General features: G+C 37.5%; 1 protein-coding gene across 1 annotated transcript in view; it reads left to right on the top strand.

Annotated features, from left to right (window-relative positions):
* ROBO2 (roundabout guidance receptor 2) overlaps positions 1–21,890 on the top strand; it is a 438,049-nt gene that overhangs the window by 400,709 nt on the left and 15,450 nt on the right. The window contains exons 16-19 of the mRNA XM_075033940.1: positions 701–872; positions 6,772–6,954; positions 16,336–16,378; positions 17,948–18,075. Coding sequence (XP_074890041.1) covers positions 701–872; positions 6,772–6,954; positions 16,336–16,378; positions 17,948–18,075 — 526 coding nt within the window. The remainder of the gene's footprint in view (positions 1–700; positions 873–6,771; positions 6,955–16,335; positions 16,379–17,947; positions 18,076–21,890) is intronic.

Genomic DNA, 21,890 nt, shown 5'->3' on the forward strand with positions numbered 1-21,890 from the left:
ACATAACACTCTGAAGTCATAGACCATTCTCATCACAAAATGCCAATTCAGATTATAGAGTGTTTTTTCTGTTTAATTAGAGAATAATTGAGTCAGGAACTGATCTCTGGATTCCTGAACAATGTAAGTAATCACAAAAGCAGCAGTAAAAAGTGAGTTTGTACTTTCTCCATTTAAGAATTTGCACGTATCCCTGTTGTGCAGTGAAAGGAAGTTGAAAAGAATTCTGAAAATTTTCTTTAGTACTTTAAGAAGTGTTTCAACCTGTGCTGGTATTATTTCATGTCCTTTTGTTATTCAGCGGGAAATTAAGAATGAAAAAAATGTGGGGTTTTTTTAGGAAAGGTTTGGTGATAATCACATTACTGAACAAGATTTCAATTAATGTATAACACCTCTTTTCACTTGGATGATTCTGGTCTGTGCTTCTAAGAAGTGTAACTGCAGAATTTGCACTCCATGGAGAGCCGAAGTCCAAAGAGGTATTTGCAAGCAGTCTTTGCAGCTAGCTTGGTCCTGTGCTAGTCTGGGGTAGCTTGCTAAACTAAATCATCCCAATTCCAGCTACTTCTGGACAGTAACATTATTAAGAAGTCCAAAATAAGTGATTGTTATGCAATACCTTGATATGTCATATCTATGCACAATTGTTTGAGTATGAAGATTTTCGTATTTTTTAACACATGAACTTTTGTCCCAGATCTGGTGCCTAGGTAATGAGACTCGATTTCATATCAACAAAACAGTAGATGCAGCCATTCGGTCTGTAGTAATAGGTGGCCTGTATCCAGGTGTTCAGTACCGTGTGGAAGTTGCTGCAAGCACCAGTGCAGGTGTGGGAGTAAAAAGTGAGCCACAACCCATAATAATTGGTAAGTGATTGTCTGTTTTGTTTTTTTGTTTTGCCTGTTTCAACTTTCAGAAATGCTTTCATAAATCACTTCTGGAAGCATAAAAATCCATGGAGCAAAAGACTAGATTTGAATAGAGCTAGTCAGTTAGCTTTTAACGTCCCACTGCCTGCTGACGTTGTGTCCTCTTTGTGCAGAGTTCTCGGAGCCAATGGAAGGAATTATGTTCCTGAGACATATGAGAAAATGCAGATTATCTAGTAAAACTGATTTAATTTTTTTTAAAATGAATTTACCACTTCTGCGGGTTGAGAGATTTATGGAACTAACAGCTTGAGCTCCCTTTTCTCCTGCTCAGATGACTGTAATATTGCCTTACTCATACCGTTGGTGCCTAGGGCACTATTTACAGTTAGTTTTCTGAACATTTGAAGTCAGTGTTTCGCAGGCATCCCAAGCAGATGATCTTCCTCTGTCAAAGAATAAGTGGCCTCTAGTCCAAATAGAGAGCAAAGGTAGTATTATCATCCCTGCCTTTGAAAGGACTGTTTCGTAGTAGTGGTTTCCATGCTGAATTAATTTCCTGACCTGAGGGAAACACAGATTCTGTTTCTTCTGAAATTCTTCTCAAGTAGAAAATATAAAGTCAGGAAAAATATGGGAAGGGTAAGAATAGGAGAAGTAACCATATTTAGCAAAACTGAATTGAGCTGTGCAGAGCAGCACCTCTTTTGAGTGTGTAACACCAGAATTTTGTTGCTTTTATCTGTATGATCTAATACAGTTATTACTTAAATGGGCTTTTGTTTGTTTGTGGGTCTTTTGTTGTTATTAAATATTTTCTACCTAGGAAATGTTGTGAACACAATATCCCAAACATGGACTATTCTGTTATGTGTAGACCTTTAGAAAAGGCTGTCTCCTAAATATTGCTTAAATGTTTAATGATATTCAAGTTCCTTATGCATCAAAACAGAAATTGGGGTATGTCAGCTTTAAATATATTGTCACTGGAAAAGGTGGAGGTGAAGGTAGCACTGGTTTTAGAAGACAGCAGCCACAGAAATGCCAAAAAAAAGAGGGGAAAAAAGCTTTTTAGGACTGAAAGCAAGAAATTGATTTTTGAAAATGCAAGAAACATGCTATTTAATAGGCCTGAATTTTGGATCTCTGTGTAAATAACTGATGTTGTGAGACTAGTCTGTCGTTGCATTTGCTTTAAGCAGGACTTCTTTTTCTTGTTTCACTAGGGAGTCCATCTACCTATGCACTAAACACAGGGGGCTCATTCCAGAAAAACACTAAAGTGTGTTGCATTTTAAGCACGTGCGTAGCCTCATGTCACTTAATGTGTTGTGAGTTAAACTTGCACCAAAGTGCTTTGCTGGATGATTCCCAGAATGCTCAGCCCCGCATCTGGGTACAGCCCTTCATCCTGACTTTTTCCTTACAAAAAATGGCTAGTATAATTGAGAGTTAAATGTGGAGAGAACTGTAGTGTTGCAAGAAGGAGGAAGGGGATGTTAGGGTGCAAATAAAGTACAAAAGAAAGAAAAAAGTTATTTGGCATTTGGAGACTTAATTTTGCATTTTTAAACTTACAGTGATATTTGTTCCTTAAATGATCCCAGAATGTCTGCTTCAACAAGTCTGTCTGGTGGCATCTTTGCACATTTAAGAGTCCTTTGCGTGAAAATTAAAGGAGAGTCTTTTCTGTTTGGGTTGTGTTTCTGTTCTCATTTCTGTTTTCCCTTTTGGGAGCCTGAAGCTGGATGTGGTTATTACTTGTATGGTTTGTACATCCCTTTTCTTTAGGTCCCTTTTTTCTATTGCTTATGAATTGCTGGCAGTTATTTCTCAGACTATAAATTTGCTTGATAAAGGTAACAGTGTTTAAGTGATACCATTCCTGGAAAATTTGAGTTGGTACCACTCTATGTTTGACTAAGAATCAAGAACATAAAATAAGGGAATTAATTTTTTAGGTGTATTTTTAAAAAATAATTACATGTATTGAAAATGAGCTAATGAATAAACCTCAAAACATCATCATGAATGGGAAAACATTATGGAGCGATTGTATTATAATGGAGTCCTATACAGCCTGGTGCTTGGTTATGCTACTTAAGAGCTTGCAAACAGAATGAACAACTGCAGAAATACTGAATTATGGAGAGAGCAGGTCAGTGATGCAGAATAGTTAAGCCATGTTGCTAAACAGTATGACTTTCATTGTCATGAAATACAGAGTCCAGTCTATAAAAAGAAAGATGTTATCCTTACATATAAGATATGTTCTTCTAAGAAGTTTTTTTCTGAAAATAACTGATTTTCATGGTGGATAATCAACTACTGACTTCCCAGACCAATTCTATATAACAGACCCATGACCATTCAAAAAGTAAACGTAGGAGAATATGGAGCAGTAGGAAGTATATTATTTCTTCAGTTAGAAATTGTGTCACTGTTACAGGAATCCTGTGCCCATACTTCAAGCAGGACGTTGAAAAATTTTATGGAAGACTCAAAGAGAATCCAGAATAAAATTTTTATGATCACTATTGATACGCTAAAAAATTTCACTTGGAAAACCAGAAATAAAATTGGAGATAATGGCAATATTGGTTAATGGTATAGCTATTATTTCTCTTCATCAGTTGGCCTGTTCACTCTTATGTTCCATCATTGGCGTAATAATATGAGGAACAGCTGCAAACTTTCACAGTAATAGGTACAATCGAATCTGATGTGTCTAATTAATTTTTGGTCCGACAAATTAGTTTTGTTCTTCATTACTCTCCAATGGGAGGAAGACATTATATTTCATTATGTTTTTGTCTTCAGGAACAATGGAGCATTACAGGTCGCACACTTCCCTTGTCTATGTTCTAATTAGTTGAACTGACAGCATTGTTACAGAAACACCTGCAGTATATGAAATAGTACATTGGTACCTTGGATGACATATTTATTACTTCTGCTTAAATATAATATAAAAAAATACAAAATTAATGCCGTTTGTTTCCCCAAACCCCAACAACTATATTAATTTTATCAAACATCAGTGGGTACCATTCATCTGTATCCATTTATTTTTCGGTCATCAAATTCCCAAAGCATATGTTATTTTGACATTTAAATGAATTATTACTTTTGCAGTTGTAATTGCTTGGCACTGAAGGGTAAGAGCAAACAGCCAGACTGCAAACTTTAGAAGGTAACTTGGAGACAAATTGCACCTTCCCCTAGAAGAGAGGGAGAGTGTAAAGTCTGCTGAAAACTCTCCCCAGGCTCTCTGCAGTTTGTTCTTGCATCCTCCATTCTCAAAAGACTGGTTTCTGACCTTAGAGAAGAAAATGGGAACTTTGGACTTTTTGGAGGCTTTAGCAGGAAGTAGTTGTTCTTTTCTTGAGTCCAGGAGCATCCGCTCCCAAAGCCAGTGTGTCTGAAGCGCTTCCCTGCCTGCTCTTCTCCATGGCAGCATGACTACCTCCAAAGCAGCACCATTACCTGTTTCCTCACCATCCTGCTGCTTTTACCTCTCCTCCAAAGGGCACAGAAATTAACTGAAAGTTAATGGCAATTAGAGCAACATCAACTCCCATGCTGATTTCTACTAGAAAATCAATTGTATGCCTAGAAGAGCATGCCGTAGAGTGCCTCTTTCTATTAGTTTTACTCTCAGCACTTCCTCTTTCAACACTGGGGTGCACCTATGGATTGGATCCATGGGCAGAAAAAAAAAGGGAAAATCTCATAAAGGAGCCACTGCTGCCTCCCTTCTTTTCCTTGTCATGGTGCTCACTGAGTTTTATTCTCACTTACTGCATCAGGACTGGAAACCATCGGGCCTGGTACCAGTACTGGCGTACTGCCTTTCTATACATTAACAGGCGTAGTCTGTCCGCATCCTTCTGTGGGACCTATTTTGTTTGTGTGACCTGTTCTGTTTCTTGCAGAGAACTACTAAAAGCAAGCCAAGCCCTAGCACAGTTTCAGTAGTCTGTTCACAAAAGCAGACGGTCATCGTTACTAAATATTGACATGGTGCTGAAAGAGAGAAAGCTTAATAAAATCACCAAGATCATTAACAGTGTGATAGCAATGTAATGCAGTGCCTCGCATTTCTTCCTGAGTAGCTCAGACCAGCTCTGAACGCAGCCTAGGGCCTGAAGCTGCATCTTGGCTGGGGCAGCGCTGGGGCAGCGCTGGGGCAGAGCTGGTCCCCGTGGTAGAGGGGCAGGCTGGGGCAGGGCAGGCACGCTCCGCCCAACGGGCCCTCTGGGAGGGATCCTCCTTCGCAACTTGACTGGGTCTCCTGCAAAGAGGTGTCCATGGAGATAAAACTGGAAGTGTCAGACTTCTCGCATCTGCTTTAGCCAACGACCTTGTTTGTTTGCTTTAAGCTGAAGCTGGTGTGCTGACCGAGGGGCTGTTCTGTTGAAAGAAGTGAGCGGTAAATTTAGCCATTGCTGAATTATAGAAGAGGAATATGTACATTTTCACAGCAAGGCATAATGCTACAATACTTCTAATAATTTCCTCTGAATGACCATTTCAGTGTTTTATTGCCATATTCTACCACCTTTACGTGTGTGAGAGAGTTTCTCATAATTGAGAATCATAGTATTTGCATCTTCTTTGCCTCAGTAGAGTAGCTACTCTTGCAGCTATTCAGCATGCATACAGGCATCTGATAATACTGCATAAACATTTCAAGGATTGAGGTATATAAATGCTTTTACTAGAAATTATGGATAATTCTTTCACCAATTTCAGAACTGCAGAGGTGGGCAGTTTATATCAACTGTACCTATAATCAATATTCATATGTTTTGCAGAAAAATATGTTCCGCATTTCTTATTTTTAAAACTAACCATTTTTGACAAGGGAAGGTTTGAAGCAGAAAAGTGCTGGCCCTAGAACTATATGCTTTAGCATTTCCTGAATTTCAATTCACATTTTTTTATGAGCATTTGTTTTCAAACCAGACAGCAAGCTTTTCCTTTTAGAAAAGTTCCCTTTTAGAGAAAGAGGGGAAAAAAAGACAATGGGAGCATCTACTGAAATTTACAGGTTTCTAATCTAATATACACAATTTAAGATCCTATATAGTAATTTTGGTGCATACCACTTCAATTGGTATTCCATGTCATAATTATTTCTTACAGGTTGATGTTAAGAATTTGTCATGCCTCTTCTAGGTGAAAAAAAAATAGCATTTGTTGCTGTGATTGTTTAAAGCCTGCCGTTAACTACATGATTTTCTGCTTTGTGTCAAAGCTGGTGCACTTAGGATTTGTATGGATTGTTTTCCCCATGAAATAATTGCTGTAAAATGCATCTTTGCCCCAGTTGAAAATACATTTATTTTATTTTTTAATTTAAATCTGGAAACTCTAGCATGCAGCAAAACCAAATGAGTTCAGTAAGAATTTCTGGCATGCTGACAACAATGAGAGAAGGAACTGTCTTTTGATGTTGTAGCACATTTTGTATTTGGATTTCTCATTTGGAAAAAGCTATTTATTGATTGCTTGAGCTTGAGGTTTTTTTACTGGCTTCCTATGATCCATTTTCTCATAATTGTATTCTGTCTATAATTATGTAAAAACAAACCAACAAACTTGTATATTGTTAAAAAAAATGGCCTGGACTGTCATCTGTTAGATTACTTGGGAGAGTGCTATAGAGCTATCTTTTCAAATATATGTTTGCAAAATTGCAATGGATTGTGGATTTACTTTCTAGAAACACTGGTTTTCAGGTATGCATTGGTACTCATTAAAGCTCTCCTACTGTGGATAGTTCTTTTGAGGTGCATTACCGTTTTTTTTAAATTTTCATTTGCAGTACTTTGTTCCTGTTTGTATTACAGAATCCATAATAACAACATTCTGTCAAATTTCTTTTGTGCAGGAGGTCGTAACGAAGTTGTCATCACTGAAAATAACAACAGCATAACTGAGCAAATCACTGATGTTGTCAAACAACCTGCCTTTATAGCTGGCATCGGTGGTGCATGTTGGGTAATTCTGATGGGTTTCAGCATCTGGCTGTACTGGCGCAGAAAGAAGAGGAAGGGGCTCAGCAATTATGCTGGTAAGAACAGTAACTATTTATTACCATCTCAGCAGGTTCTATCATGAAGAGAATAGGTGCTGTTAAACCTACTTAAAAAACATGTTGAACTTACAGCAAAGGTGGCCTGGGTGAATTTTGTATGCTTGTTTTAAATGTATGCTGTGAAAATGCTGGTGTATGAGAAGCTTTAAGTGCATTGCTCGATACCACATTCCATCATTATCATAAGACAGTCTTTATTTTTACATCTCCAGTACATCTAGCATAAAAATGTACCAAGAGGATTAACTGTACCTCTTGCTCTTTGCTCAGAAGGCACTCTGTTAGTGGTCCAGCTCCATTTATGTGCTCAAGTGTGAATTGGACTAAAACCTCACAAAGAATGTTAGAAAGAGTATTCGGTCTTCTCCTTCTTCATTCTCATGCATTTCCATGTCTTTGAAGCCATGTGCATGGGAAATGAATGGAGGTACTTAATCAGCGACTCCATCCCTATAGCTGGAGAAGAGAGTGGTGTATTAGACAGAAAAGTGTGGTCAAAATTTACCTGTGGCAGAAGCCATAAAAAGTTTTGTCTTGGAGGTAGAACACCTTGGAATGCCCTCACAGTGTGATCCCTCTTGCACCAAATGTGTTGCTCCAGTTGCAAATTAGTTTTTGAAAACTACATTTGGAAAAATAAATACATCTGCCAAATGAAAATATTTTCTTCCTCCCCAAACCTGTTTGTTTTGTGTATCATTCTGTGCTTCAGGATTCTTATGAATTTTTAGGAACTCAGGTGAATTACTATAAAATGGGTCACTTTCCTAATTTAACACAAAAAAACTGTTCTTCAAATGTTGGGGTAGGTTGTTTTGTAGTGCTTACTAACATTTTAAAAGAGAAAGCATTTCCTTTTTGAGCAAGATTTGCACACTTGAGGACACAGCATATTTAATGTTGACAATATATCACACTAAAGTTACACTAGTACTCTTCTATTTACAAGTTATCACATGCAAACCCAAGATCACAGGTTCCCTAACTGGCTGAGCATCTCTAACAACTTGCCAACACCCAACATTCATACCCTGCTTGCAACCAAACAGTCCTATGCCTCCTCACCTTGGTGTTAGCCATCATCAGACTCCTCAGTATCCTGTCTGGGCTCACTAAACCAGAAGGAAGCTATTCTGTGTTGTTTTTCAATCCTTCCTGCTGGATTAGTTTTCCACTGGCTTAGTGAAACAAGGCAGCCCAAGAAGAAATCAGATGAGCAGTGGAAGCAGAGCAAGGAGAGACACTTTCGGTGGCTCTTGGGCTGACTCAGTTTCTGTGGAACCTCACCTTGCATCACCATGTGCCCTGTATCATTCATAGGTTATGCTTTTTGCCAAGGTGTTTTTTCTTTCCTTTAACAGCAATGACTTACTCTCTGAGAGGTGGGGTGGTGTTAATTGAGAAACTAACATGTATCACACACACCTACACATGTGTTTATATGAAGTATCAGTCTAGATCCCCAGATTTTTCATATTAAGAGACAGCTGTACTCTTATTCCTCTTAGGAAACAGTCCTATACATAAACTTTGGACACAAGCTAAGACTACTCTTTTTTTTAAAAGCAGAATTATTAGCCCTGTATGTGAGTTGGCATGTTGGGGGGGGGGGGGAAGATTGAGAGCAAAGTCTTTTATACCTTAAAATGCATAGCTGTAAATAATTATAATAGTCATTATAAACAGTGTGTCTCCTGCAACTCATTCCTTCTCATGATATTTGCTGCATCTAAGTGTGATGTGAACATTGTGTCATGACACAGAATTCTCATCATCAGAATTATGAAATAGTGTATGCTTTCAGCAAGAAAAGTTTGTAACAGATCATGCTTCAAAATTCACCCTAATGTTTACAATTTGGAGAACAGCATGTCCACACAGAAAGTCTTCAAATGTGACTGCCAACATTCACTGCTCACCTTTCCAACCATCATTTCTCATTGGCTGCTGGCTGGTTAGTGCTTTAAGCTCAACTGTTATGTCCTGCTTATGATATTCAACCACAACTGAATAAATTCCAGAAGAAACTCGTGCCCTGCAATTAGCTCCTATTATCAGGGTGTGTAACTCACAATGTGTTTGCTTTCTTGTTTTGCAGTTCAGTCCTTCACCTTCACCCCTGCAGGTACTGTCCATTAGTCTGTCTCTTACCTCACCAACACGTCATTGCAAACATTAGCTGTTTATGAACATGTGAGATATGCAGAATTAAAAGCAAATACAAGGAGAAATACTTCTGCTGCCTATCTGTGATAAAAATGTAGCATTCATTCTCCTAGTGATTTCAGGGGAACATAAAATCTGCCACCATTAATGTCTCTGTCATTATAATTCTGCATACTTCTTACTCACCTGACTCCTCGAAATAATGCAGTTTTGAAAGTAATTTGCAGGACAGGATGCTTAAGCTAACTTAACATAAACAAGCATTAGTTGTATATAACTGATTTTTTATTTTAAAGCTCAAAAAAAGTACCTCGAACATTTTTGAAGATCTAACTAGAGAAATGGAACTTTCTTCCACTTCAGCTGTTAGTTGCGTATATGTTGGCCTTACCATGAGGTTCAGATCTTCAAGCAACCTAGTGATTAACCTATGCATGCATTGCCTTTAGAGTGTTTTTGAAATTGAAGCATTTGTTTTTCATCTGCCTACCCAATTCAAAGCTGATATCCTAGTTTTCATATCTTTAATAAACATAGCATACGGTAGACCATTATGGTAAGCATGATTAAAGATATGTGAGGAATAAATGAAGTGTGGCTGAAACAGCAGGTTGCAAACAGCTTAGTCAACATACGGATAGCCAGGAAAAATAGAGTATACAATTAATAGTAATAATTAATACAAATAATTAGCTTCTGCTTTCATACCTAAGCTCAAGATTCAAAAACTCAAAATAATTATACCTCTGTGTTACACTGTAAAAGGCTGATAAATCTTTTTAAAGCATTTAAAAATGATAAAGCATTTTCCAGCAGAAGTTTGTAAAGCTTTTTGCATGTAGCTTGGCCCCTCAGTTGCACTTATCAAAGCTGTCTCTTCTTCTGTCCCCTCCACCATTCACATGATAGAGGCCAGTCTTCCTACTGCACTGCTGAACCGGTCCTCATGCTCGGCTAGCTGCTTTCTCACTCTTGCTTATCTTCAGCCACAGCCTGAGTGTTTAGCTTAGCAGGAAAGAGCAGATGACTGCCAAGGCAGGTGAGCGAAGGTGGTGGTGTCTGCCCCAGGGGCCTGTGACATTGTGAGGGAGAAGTGTCCTCATGAAGAAGCTCTGGGGGCTCAGGAATCGGTCCTCTGGCTTCTGGGCAGGTTTGTTCAAGTCAGTGTAAGTTGTGGCACAACACATCCTACCCTAAACACTTTACTTGCTTTTCTTTGAGACACAACGTAGGCTTTTTCCCAAAACTGAATAACGCACTTTGCATTTGGTTCCTGTGATTATGCTACTGCCAGCTGTCTGTAACTGTGGTGAGTGTTTTCCATTGTCTTTGTAGGATACATTGGCATGACACAGGGTTGTTCTGGAGCCACAGTGACTGTGCATGATTCAGTGCAGTTGATCTGCATGTGCTGGGCAACTAAGGTATCTCAGAGGCACTGCCAAAAATTTGCTTCTTGAAAAATAGTTTTGACATCTCAGGGACTTCTTAGAACTATAACAGCACATAGTTCTATTTCCTGGCCTATAATCATTTCTGGAGGCACTGAGAACCTAAGTCATCCAGTAGTCAAGTCCAAAAAAAATCATTAACTTAAAAAAAAAATTTTCTTATGAAAGAACATAGTCCATGTTTTTTATCTTTATGCCCAGAGTTCCTTCAGAAACATATTAGTTCTCTAATGTTTGAATTTGCCATTGGTAATATCATTTAGACAAACATGTCTATGCTTGTAGAGGTTTGATGACACTCACAACTGTTGTTCCCTTCAAAATTATGATTCATAAACAGTTTGGTTTCAGATCTAAATATTTAGACAGTGGTATGTAGCTTTCAGACTCTTATTAGAGACAGCTGTCAATAAAGTTTTACTAAGAGGAATTTATCTTACTATACTCAGATCTTAGAAGGTGTACACTTTTTGTTCAGACATCTGCTTTAAATTCTTCCTTCAGAAAGTTGCAGAATGTGCATATTTGACTGTGAAATAAAGAGAATTGAATGTATTAGTGGAATATTCATATACTTACTCTATTTTGGACACAAACCAAAAAAACTATTTTGTCAGTTATTTCTGATGTAAATGGTTTGTTTTGTTTTGTTTTGTTTTTACTCTGTTGTATTTGCATATGTGTAGAACTTAAAACAGTAAAAATAGTTGTTTAAAAGTCTGGATTCTGCAGTTATATAATTACTTGCTAAAAATGTTCTTTCGTGTCATTTTCAGATTATGGGTCATTCACTAGGACTATTTGTTATTTGTATTCTCTTACTAGGCTCCTCAGAGGTATAATTTCTGCTGTGTGTTTAAACTACTGTAACACTGTGTAGGAGAAGAGCAAACAGCAAATGTCATGCAATTGGTAAAGATTTGTGCCAGAGAAGAATAATTGATTGAGTTAAATTCATTAAGCTTTCTGTCTTTGTGAACATTTTCATAAGCACTGATTAATTGCTTAGATGTTCACAAATAACGTGATATTGAAAAACATCTTTTCACTTATTTTCAGTTGAAGTGACTCCAGTAGTTACTGAGCCACAATTCTGTACATCACTGTTCTTCCACTTCTCTTTCCCCCATCATGACTCACCAGGCATTGATTCTCAGTAATATCAGTACTACAAAACATATGATTTTTGGCTATGTTTGTTAGATTACTACTGGTAAGTAGTAGTGTCATCATCTGCAGCTGTACAAGACGTATACATTTTCGGGACCATGGCATACTATCGGCAAAACCAAATCCGGCACAGAGACACTAAATACAGATATTACCCCTTCTCAGTCATGTGTTGTGTGATATAAAGGGTGGATTGGTCTTACTTTTGTGAATTTCTGTAAAAGCTAAAATACTGCTGGACTGGTTATTTTACATTTTTCTGGTTACCCTTTCCTCAGATTGCCTGGATATAAACACACACTGTAGGTTTCTACATGATATGAGAAAAGATAGATGGCACAAAAGAGATATCTGACTACTTCTCGTACAATAGAAGAATTGTTTCATTCCCGTCTTACAGTGACAGAACGGAATTTGTTTATTTTGTACTGGAAGTTCCAATTCTCTTTTCATGTATTGGTATAAGGACTTATACAACAAAGGGATGGAATCCATTTGTAGAAATAAGAGAAATTTCTTTTATCTGCTTATCTTTCCTGTGCCCTCAAACTCATTGTTGTGCCAGTACCCACTCACTTGAATACTCAGGTGTTTTCAAGTGTCTAGGCCATCAGTCATGTGAAGAAAGTAAATATGTATTTTCACTTTTGAGTAGGTAAGCTTATTTAGTGACTAGGGCTCCTTGGGATTAAAGATTTCATGAAACTGAGTAAACAAAAACAAATTAAAAATAGATAGAGAACTATGGAATGCTACACATTTTATGCGCAACTTCTGAAACTGTTAAACGAGGATAAATTATTTGACAGAATCATCCAACGGTAGACAGAAGATTTGATGAAATTTTTTATATGCTGATTATCTGTTCTGAGTTAATGCTTATTAAAAGAGGATTAATCTACATTCATATTTGAGGAACAGCTTATCAGAAAAAGGAATGAGACTTGGCTGGCAACATTAAAGTTTTCATTTGTAGCAGGAAAATGTGGCCTACTAGAGATAGGCATACAGAAAGCTTTCTAAAGCTTTCTTACCTCAGAATGTCAACTTACTATACATTTGTATTTTTCCAGTTCTAGCAGGCATGAAGATTAAGTTTAACCTTGTCAGATAATATTAGTAAATGGTTTGGATACCTCCTTATATATTTAATAGGAAGAATGTGAAAAGCTCCTTAACATATGCTGTTCTTCATACAAATATATACAATATAATTTCCTTAAATATTTATGCATTTCAAATGCACTTTGGATTATATTTATGCATTTTTACAGTCCTTGAAGTATAAGCTGGTGGGGATTCCTTCAAAATCTCTCTATGCAGAGGTTATTTTTTCATCTTCTTTTGAAAACCAATCTCATCCCTGCAGGTCTTCAGCCTTTCTAAGAACATATATCAGATGCAAAGAGCAGTGAAAGAGTTTTTTTGCTTCCTCGGTGATAAAAAGCAAGGGAGATAGGTGGGTCAGTGATAGGGGCATTCTTCCCTTCCTCCTCTTACATTGCACCTTGAAATTGCTCTGCTTTTTTTTTTTTGAAGTGGAGACAGGATGAATAAAGCCAGCTGTCTGTCTGTTTTATTTTTACAGTGACATCTACAAGCCTGCCTTGCATTAAGTATGCTCCTATTCAGGCGTTTAGACTTGTTTTGTAATTGCAGAAATCAAACTGCAGGCAAAAATGCTGACAAAACGTATGGCAGGAATGATAAACATAGTGCTTGTGTTGGCAGCCTGACCATATCTTCTGTTGTTAGCTGTCTTTCCTTTCACAACATTGATGCTAAAAGGCAGGCACCTTCTCTATCCAACCTCAGGTAGCCCATTTATGGATGGCATCAGGAATATGATTTTTTTTTCTGTAACATCCTGATGACATGTCCACACTTCAAGAGGAATTTTGGCTAGCTTAGTTGATATTCTGGAGCCTTTTCCACCAAGAATAGTAACTAAAATACTTTCTTGTTTATTTTCTCATGAAGATTATAACCATCCGTGCATTGGTACACAGGGTAGAGGGTAAACAAGAGAACCTGTATTCCTTCCCAGTTCCATACACATCACATAAGTCAGGCACAGTCTTCCCCAGGAAAAACAATGTCGCTGCAAGACAAGTTCTTTTTTAATAAACTAAGCTGAACCCTTCTTGTAAAACCAGTGTTTATATTGGGAGGGTGTAAGATTATTTAATGTAGGACAAAAACAGGAAACAGTTACTACCACCGCAATACACAAATAGAAGAAGAAAGAGTAAATGCTGTGATACCTGTCTCTTCTCAACAAGCCCATATGCCACAGCCACTCTGAAGCAATTATGGCTTTAGAAGAGGTTTCTATGTCACGTCTTCTTGATATGTTTCTCACAGCATGCCTTGGAGTTTTTTCCATTCCTCACTACACGGAAAATAAAATGTATCTGGCAAACATTGCTGCAGTCTCCTACTAGCTCCTCCATTTTAGCTTTGCTTTATGAAGGTACACAAGGGATATAAACATTTTGAAGACTACAAGTATTGATTTTTTTTTCCATATGACATGCATAGTTAAAATCTCACACACCTGTATGTGCTATATAAGCGGTGACAATATTACTTGAAAATTATTTCTGGTAGACAGTAGTCTAAACAAGAGCATTAATTCCAAGAAGTTTTCAGAAAATATGTTTTATTGGAATTCCCTTAAATTTGTAGACTTTATTTATAAAGGTTGTTACGGAATGCGCCTTTGTTTCGCATTTTCCTTATTTCATGTCGCTTTGACAAATGCAGAAAGTTGGAGAAATGGAGTGTTAAATTTGAAAGGGAAGAGGAGAAAGGAAACAGCATCTAATGTACTTTTGACCACATACTTTGAAACATAGCCAGACAGTACCCACCTCTCTGCATATTCACTCATGATATCCACAGCACTTCGGATTATTCACTTTTAAGCAGGGAGTGATACAGTCATTTGACAGCCTGTTAGAAACAGTGTGAATGAAAGTAGCATCAGCTCTAAAATTAATTAGCTGCAATGTTTTACCATGTCTTGTTTTTCAAAGCAGACTTTAATACTTCCCATACTGGCATTTTGATTTTCTTTTCATTAATTGGTTTGATTACATCCTTTCAAAATTCAGCTATTAACCATTTTGATGTGACATGACTGCAGTGATTTTCTGATATTGATATTAGTCTGTTCTACAGTGAAGGGTAATTAATCACCCTACCCAAGCAGTCTTCCAGCAGGCCTTCCAGAGGGGCCAGTTTTGTCCCCTTTGCTGAGTGTAGACTGTAAAATTATCCTAGGAGTTAATAAAGTAACAAGGATTCTGTAGGGCATCAGAAGTGTTTTCCCAGTGGATTTATGTCATTGCTAATTTTTTTAATGCTCACAAGTATTTCTATTGGGTGTAGTAATTTTGTCTGATTAGAATGGTGTGTAATAGAAAGCCTAATCTTGAATTAGTGTAGTTTGGACTAACGTTTAGAAAATCTTGCAAATACTCTGGGAGCTCTAATTTAATGATGGGAATATCTGTCTTACAAAGCTAAATAGTGTTTCCAAACCAAGGCCTATTTTAAATTAAACTGGCCACAGACTCTTCCATTCCTCTCTGAAATTCAAACACTCATGTTGTCAGGGGCCTGTAAGGATGCAGGTGTCCAGGACACTGATATAATTTAATAGTCTGCCTTATCTATGCCTGACAAAAAATAATGGGATATTACCACTGAGAACCAGAGTAGTCTGTTGGCCTTGATTCAAAATATTTGCCAGTGCTTCAAAAAGAAACATCAAATGTTGTCAATCAGCATCTCACCAGTAATGTGGGTTTACCTATATTGCCCTGAAATGTAATCCTGTTAATAAGATAGATAAGGGATAGGCTGCGTTTTGTCAAACACCCATGAATGGAGCCATAAAAGTAATTGTCTCCCTCTGAATGTGTCCTTGGCATCCCCCATGGCAAGACTGGAAACACTTTTTCTTCCCAGTGATACTGGTGTGTATGCATTTAAGTGTGGGTGCTGGTTCTTTTGCAGTACTTCTAATGGAAATGGTGCAGCTGTATGCTTTTTTTCACCCCTTTGTCTCTAATAGAGCTGCCACCTCTTTGTATTTGTCCTGGGAGATGGCATATTTGTGTGGTGACATTATATTACTGCATTATGACATGATGTTATTAACTCACTGGTGCAATGTCATTATGTACTGAAGCAAAAGCATGCCAAGAAAACAATTTCATCACATGGCTCAGTCTTGCAATGTGAAGTCATATGAAGGGGCCTGGGGTAAATCCAGGCCTTTTGCCCAGGCGGCTGGTTTGCCTTGCAAGTTACAGAGCATACTGATGTTAATCAATAACGCGCAGTGAAATCCTGAACAAATTGTAACCCTAATGTGTTTGATCCTTTTCTTATCATCTCTGTACTTTATTATGTGATGATGCCAAGAGGCCTCCGATCTCGGACACTGAGCAGTTTGAATTGTTACTTTTAATTATTACTAATTGATTTTTCCCTGTCTTATATGTGTGTGCGTGTGTGTGTGTGTATGTTTGTTTGTTTTGTTTTTCCAACCAAAACACAGTCACTTTCCAAAGAGGAGATGGAGGACTAATGAGCAATGGAAGGTATGTTTCTTTGTATAAAGGTCTTTCCATAGTATTTATTTTTAAAATTAGGGATCTGAAAAATGCTATCAGTGATGCACTTGGGTAATAACCGATCATTGGGAAGACTGACAACGCTAGGAGGAGTTAAGTAGCTTACCACAAGGTTTAATGACCTATCTGTTGTGCACTTTGGAGGAATCAAGCCCAGATGTTTCATATCTCCCAGATGCCCTGGAAGAAATGAGTAGTAAATATCACAAGGAATGTGTTCATTTGTTACTGGGATGTTTATTGCATTAATTAGACATTAGCAAATGAAGTTGCTGTTGTTTAAGAGTCCTTATTGGCTCCCCCTAAATTGCTGTGAGTGAACAATTACACTTAATCGATCACGAAATAAATGATTCATGGATGATGAATAGGCTGTAGATTGATAGGACTGGATTCCACAACTTTGGCTACTCAATTGAAATTGATAAAAGCTGATAACGGGCCCATATATCCTCATCTATTTTCCCTTTGCCAATATGGAGATTGTAATTAGGCCCTGGTAATAACTTCCAATCTCCCGTTTAATCAATATTTTAGCAAAAAGAGATTAGGCCTAATGAGAACGAGTAGATGTGGCAAGAAAGCGGCTGGGTCTTCTTATTGCCGTTTCCATAGAAACCTATGTTTCTCTTAGGGATTGTACCAGGCGGGGGTCTATAACGTACAATGATCAGAGATGTTGCTCCAACTTCATGAGTGCATTAATAACCTAGAAAAGCTGCAGAACTGTAGATAGGTTTTTTTGTTTTTGTTTGGAGGAAGGGGTGTCTGCAGGAAATTATTTGTTTTCCCTGTTAAATAGAAATACAAACAATCCACCTGCCTTACTAAATTTCTGGCTGTTTATCCTGGGGTGAGAGAGACACGATGCCTTATGGCCTGAGAGTATCTTCTCTTTCAACGTACTCGCTGTTTAATACTGCTCTCAAAGCTGGGAATTACAGGGATATAAAAGCCATGCAGTAGTGGCAGATAAAGATACCTGTGGACTTTCTATTAATCCAACTCAAACCTGTTTGCCTCTAAACCATCCAAGAGTACTCAGAGAAAGAGTTGCCAGCCTGTAGATGACAGGCATGCATTTGGGATGCAAGGGAAGGAAGAAATAGTAGCCCAAAGTCCTGGAAATGGCTGATAGGGAGCAATCAGTTTGAATGATGGCTCCCTTGAGGTGGTAATTTATCATGCAGCGCTGGTGTAGGATCCCATGATGGTGCTGCCTAACCCCTGTTTCACACAGACAACGGAGTTCATTTGGATTCTGGCAGAATCACAACGGATACCTAGTCCCAATTCTACTGACAAAGTTGATTTGTATATAACCTTAATTAACTGCTCAAGGTCTTCAAATCATCAAAGGCTACACAATTTTAATTTGAAATAAATTAAAGTCTCCTAAACTGTTTGTTACCTATGGTGTTAGGAGGATAGTAATATGCTCTCTTCAATCATTAGTTATCTCACAAATGTTTTAATTTTTTAAATATATATATATTTATGTTTGTATGCATATCTTTTTTTCTTATTCTGCTTCAGTCGACCAGGTCTGTTGAATGCAAGTGACCCCAGTTATCCTTGGCTTGCAGACTCTTGGCCTGCCACGAGTCTGCCAGTAAACAACAGCACTAGTGGCCCCAATGATCTTGGAAATTTCAGTCGTGGAGGTAGGTTTCATTTTATTAAGTCACTGTATAGTGTACAATAGGCTTCTGTTAGTTAACATCTATGATAAACACTGTGTAATATTTTTATCATTATAGTTCTTTCTATGCTTGACTCAAGATTTCATTTAAAATTGACTTTAAAATGTTTATTTTTATTTGTCTTTTTCTACTTCTTTAAAATGTAGGTCTAGTTTGTAATTTACCCCACAGTGGTGACACAGGGTCTGTTTATCATCTCAAGGGAAATGTGTCTGTTGCTCAAACTCATTCACTTCTGTGTGGAGATGAGCAATCTGCTGTGCAGGGCCCTGTAGCCAGGGATAGAGGATGTTCATAAGAGCAGAGAAGAACCTGGGGGATGCAGGAAGGATGTTCCTTCAGCAGAAGGACAGAAGAACATCGTTGCTGTCACCTTACCCATCCCCTTCCTGCTGAGGGACTGCTCTCAGTCTCAACCATAATCCATGAAGAAGGCCTCACAGGTCTTTAGAAACTTTCCTTCTTATTGGAGGAAAGAATACATAAAAGGGAACTGTTCAGGTTTTTTAGGGGTTTATGTCCATTTTGAATTGAGAGAGGCCCTTTGCAGAGATGAGGTAATGATTGATAATTATGGTGATGAATCTTTAGAGGGGTTATTTTCTTTCAAACATTTTACTCAAATGGGAACTTCAAGATGTATGATTGGGATTTTTAAAAGTCATAGTAATATTCACATCTGTGTTGTTTCCTTGGTTTCTCTGATGTTATAACACAGCTAGTTCTGCATAGTGGTGTTCGGAACAAGACTTCCTAATGTAAATGAGTATATAAATATTTTTAAGACATAAATAAGTAAACAAAAATTAAGACAACTTTATATATAAAAAATACATTAAAATGCAAAAAATCTGTAAAACGATCAAACTGATAAATGTGAAAAGAATTCAGTTTTGAACTGTACCAGAATCTGCTTCTGAAAACCATCCCTCACATTGGTTCTGTGTTCCCATGCAAAACTTCTTGCCTGTGGTTTGACTACTGTGACTTAAAATTACAACAAAACACTCTAGACTTATTTTCCGTATAAAAATGTTGTAAAGCTCTTGTCTTACAAAAATATTATAAAGTAAGCAAAACTTTTGATGATATTTAGAAGGCAACTGAATACCTGGCAGCTTCTTTGTTGTGAATATCTTGAATTTAAAACCCTTCAGTACTTTTCCATCTTTTCATAAGCTCACATAATACAGAAAAATTACCATTTTCTCTTAGCATTTGGCTCTATATGACTGAAATTGGAAGCATGTTTTAAAGCTTTTGGCTTCAATGTGGATGAGGCGTAGGTCCAAATTTGTCCAAGAGATGCAACAGTTATATTTTGAATTTCAGCAGCTTAATTCCACCCATGATCTTTACAGTTGAGCTCACACTTTTATTCTGGCTGTTTTGGGACCACTTATCCATATTTGTTTCAGCAGTTGGAGTTTGGATGCTTCTGCATTAAGGAAGTCAGATGTCTTTTAACATGAATTAACTGTATAGATAGAACCTGGTTCTCTTTTACTTTTCAAAAGGTCTGTGATAATATAAAAGGTCTGTAAGAATTTTAAAAACAGTAAGGTGGGAATCAATCACTCTGGAAACTCAGAAGCTGAGGCAGGCAGTTCTAACATTGCCTTTAAGAGTGAAATCCACGTTATGTCCTAGATAGCCATTGAGAGCAAAGCTGTAAGTGGGAAGCACAGGTTAAGTTTGGAGGCGTGTAAGGCCACAAAATGGTACTGTGTCTTCCAAGGCAGCAAGAAAGAGGTTCCCTCAGGAAGTACTTCAGCACTATTTCATTTATCTCAAGAGTTACAAAACATGTTGTATTTCGGAGAGTTTTGGGGAGAGTGTCCAGTGGGAAATGTATGTTCATCTTTGGTCTGAAATGTACAGTGTGTTTTTTTGCTATGACAACTTGGTGGGAAAAATCACACTTGATTTTTACTAGGTGATTACGGCATTTGGGAAAATGGCACTTTAATAGCTCTTTGAGTGCTTAGTGTATACATCTCATTGAGGTAAAAAAAGTAATCTGTGACTGTACTGGAAATTCCCAGGACATCTGGAGAACCTCAGCTTATTAGTAAGAATGACTGAAAATTCTTGGCTGCTGGGAAGCTATGCAACTTTCCTTTCAAGTGTGTGCAAATGTATAGTTCTCCATTTTAAAATGGCTGTATAGAGATGATACCTCTTCAGTTGCCAGGAACGTGCTCTTAAAGATAGATATATGTCTGAGTACTAGAAAGATGAGCATTTTGCTATTTTTTACTTCCGTGAGTCTGCAAATCCAACACAGACAGGTTAAGCTGGACTTACTTCGACTTATTTCATGTTATACATTAGCAACAGAATTCATTTACTAAACTTCAGTCCATTATGCTTTGATGAAGCTGATTGTGGAAAGGAAAAATCTTCATATTGTGACCGAAATGCAAGAAGGATAGGAATGCACTTGTCTCTCACATCCCATGCTGTATTTGCACATAGATGCTTTTATGATTGCGTACTGCCCCTAGAAAACACATTGGATGTGTGCAGATAGATAGTAATAACCTGATTTTGAAATATGACCTGTAGTTTGCGTTAATTTTAATTTTTCTTTGCACTTACAATTTATCTACAGATATAAGTTAATACAATTAAGGCTTTTGAAATACTTGATTGTGCCCATTTCCCTGTTGTTGTCTGCAAAACCAGATCATAGTGATAGACCCAAATTTAATCTCTGTTTCTGCAGTCTCTCTACTGAGCACTTGTTATTGCCATTTTTATTGTTAATATTATGTTGTTGCCCTGAGACTGCAGATGTTATTAGGGTCCATATTAAAATGTTCACTATTACACACATGAATGCAGTAGAAAATAGTTCTGTGGTCTAAATGTTCACCCCAGGGGAAAAAAAACAACAAAACGAAACAGTAGGAGGACGCCATGGTATCATATCTCATTGCTGGAAAAGTCTTGAGACAGTGAAAGAACAACTGTATTTCCTGAGGTTGCACAAAACCCATGTCTGAGTCTGGAACTGAGCCTAAACCCTTGTCTAGGTGCAAGAATCATCTTTTCTCTCTGGGCCTTAAGGTATATAAAAATGTCTGTGATACCTAGAATGAGATCTGGACATCTTCACTATAGGTGTATGCATTATCTCAAGTACAGTTTAACAGTTGGAATCCATATCTGCCATCCAGCTATATGAAGCAAATGGCATATAAATGATGCATTTTTCTAACAAGTAAATTCCAGAATGGATTCAACTTTTCAGAGTCTAAATAAATTGTAAAAATAGTACCATTTGATATATTGACCTCTGAGAGAGCAGGAAGAGGGTTGTCTGTTGAGCTGTGGTTCTCCTTGGGACATCATGCCAGTCATCATTAGATTCTTCACACTTCAGTAGTCTCAGCTTCTAAATCTAGTATTCTACCAGCAAAGGTCACTAAAATGTTTAGTAAGGAGAGAGATTGCCAATCTAAGTGATTAAAGGTACAAATTGCAGTGTGTGATAGGATTCGAGAGATGTAGAAAAGTCAACAGATATTTAGTTAAATGCGCTGTACTGTTTTTCGGGTAAATGTACTGGAGTATTTGGACAAGTTGTTCTCCATTATCAACACTGCTTTGCCATTTTAAGAGACTGATCACTTAAATCCCTTCAGCATAACAGATTTTCTTTCGTATGTCAGGAACAACTTGGTTTTGTCAGGTTTTTCTTTTGTTGAAAAGGAGAAATGTACTAGCTAATGTCAAAAAGAAAATTAGATAAGCTGATGCATAAAACTTCA

The sequence above is a fragment of the Buteo buteo genome, chromosome 8 (assembly GCF_964188355.1).
Source record: "Buteo buteo chromosome 8, bButBut1.hap1.1, whole genome shotgun sequence".
Taxonomy (NCBI): domain Eukaryota; kingdom Metazoa; phylum Chordata; class Aves; order Accipitriformes; family Accipitridae; genus Buteo; species Buteo buteo.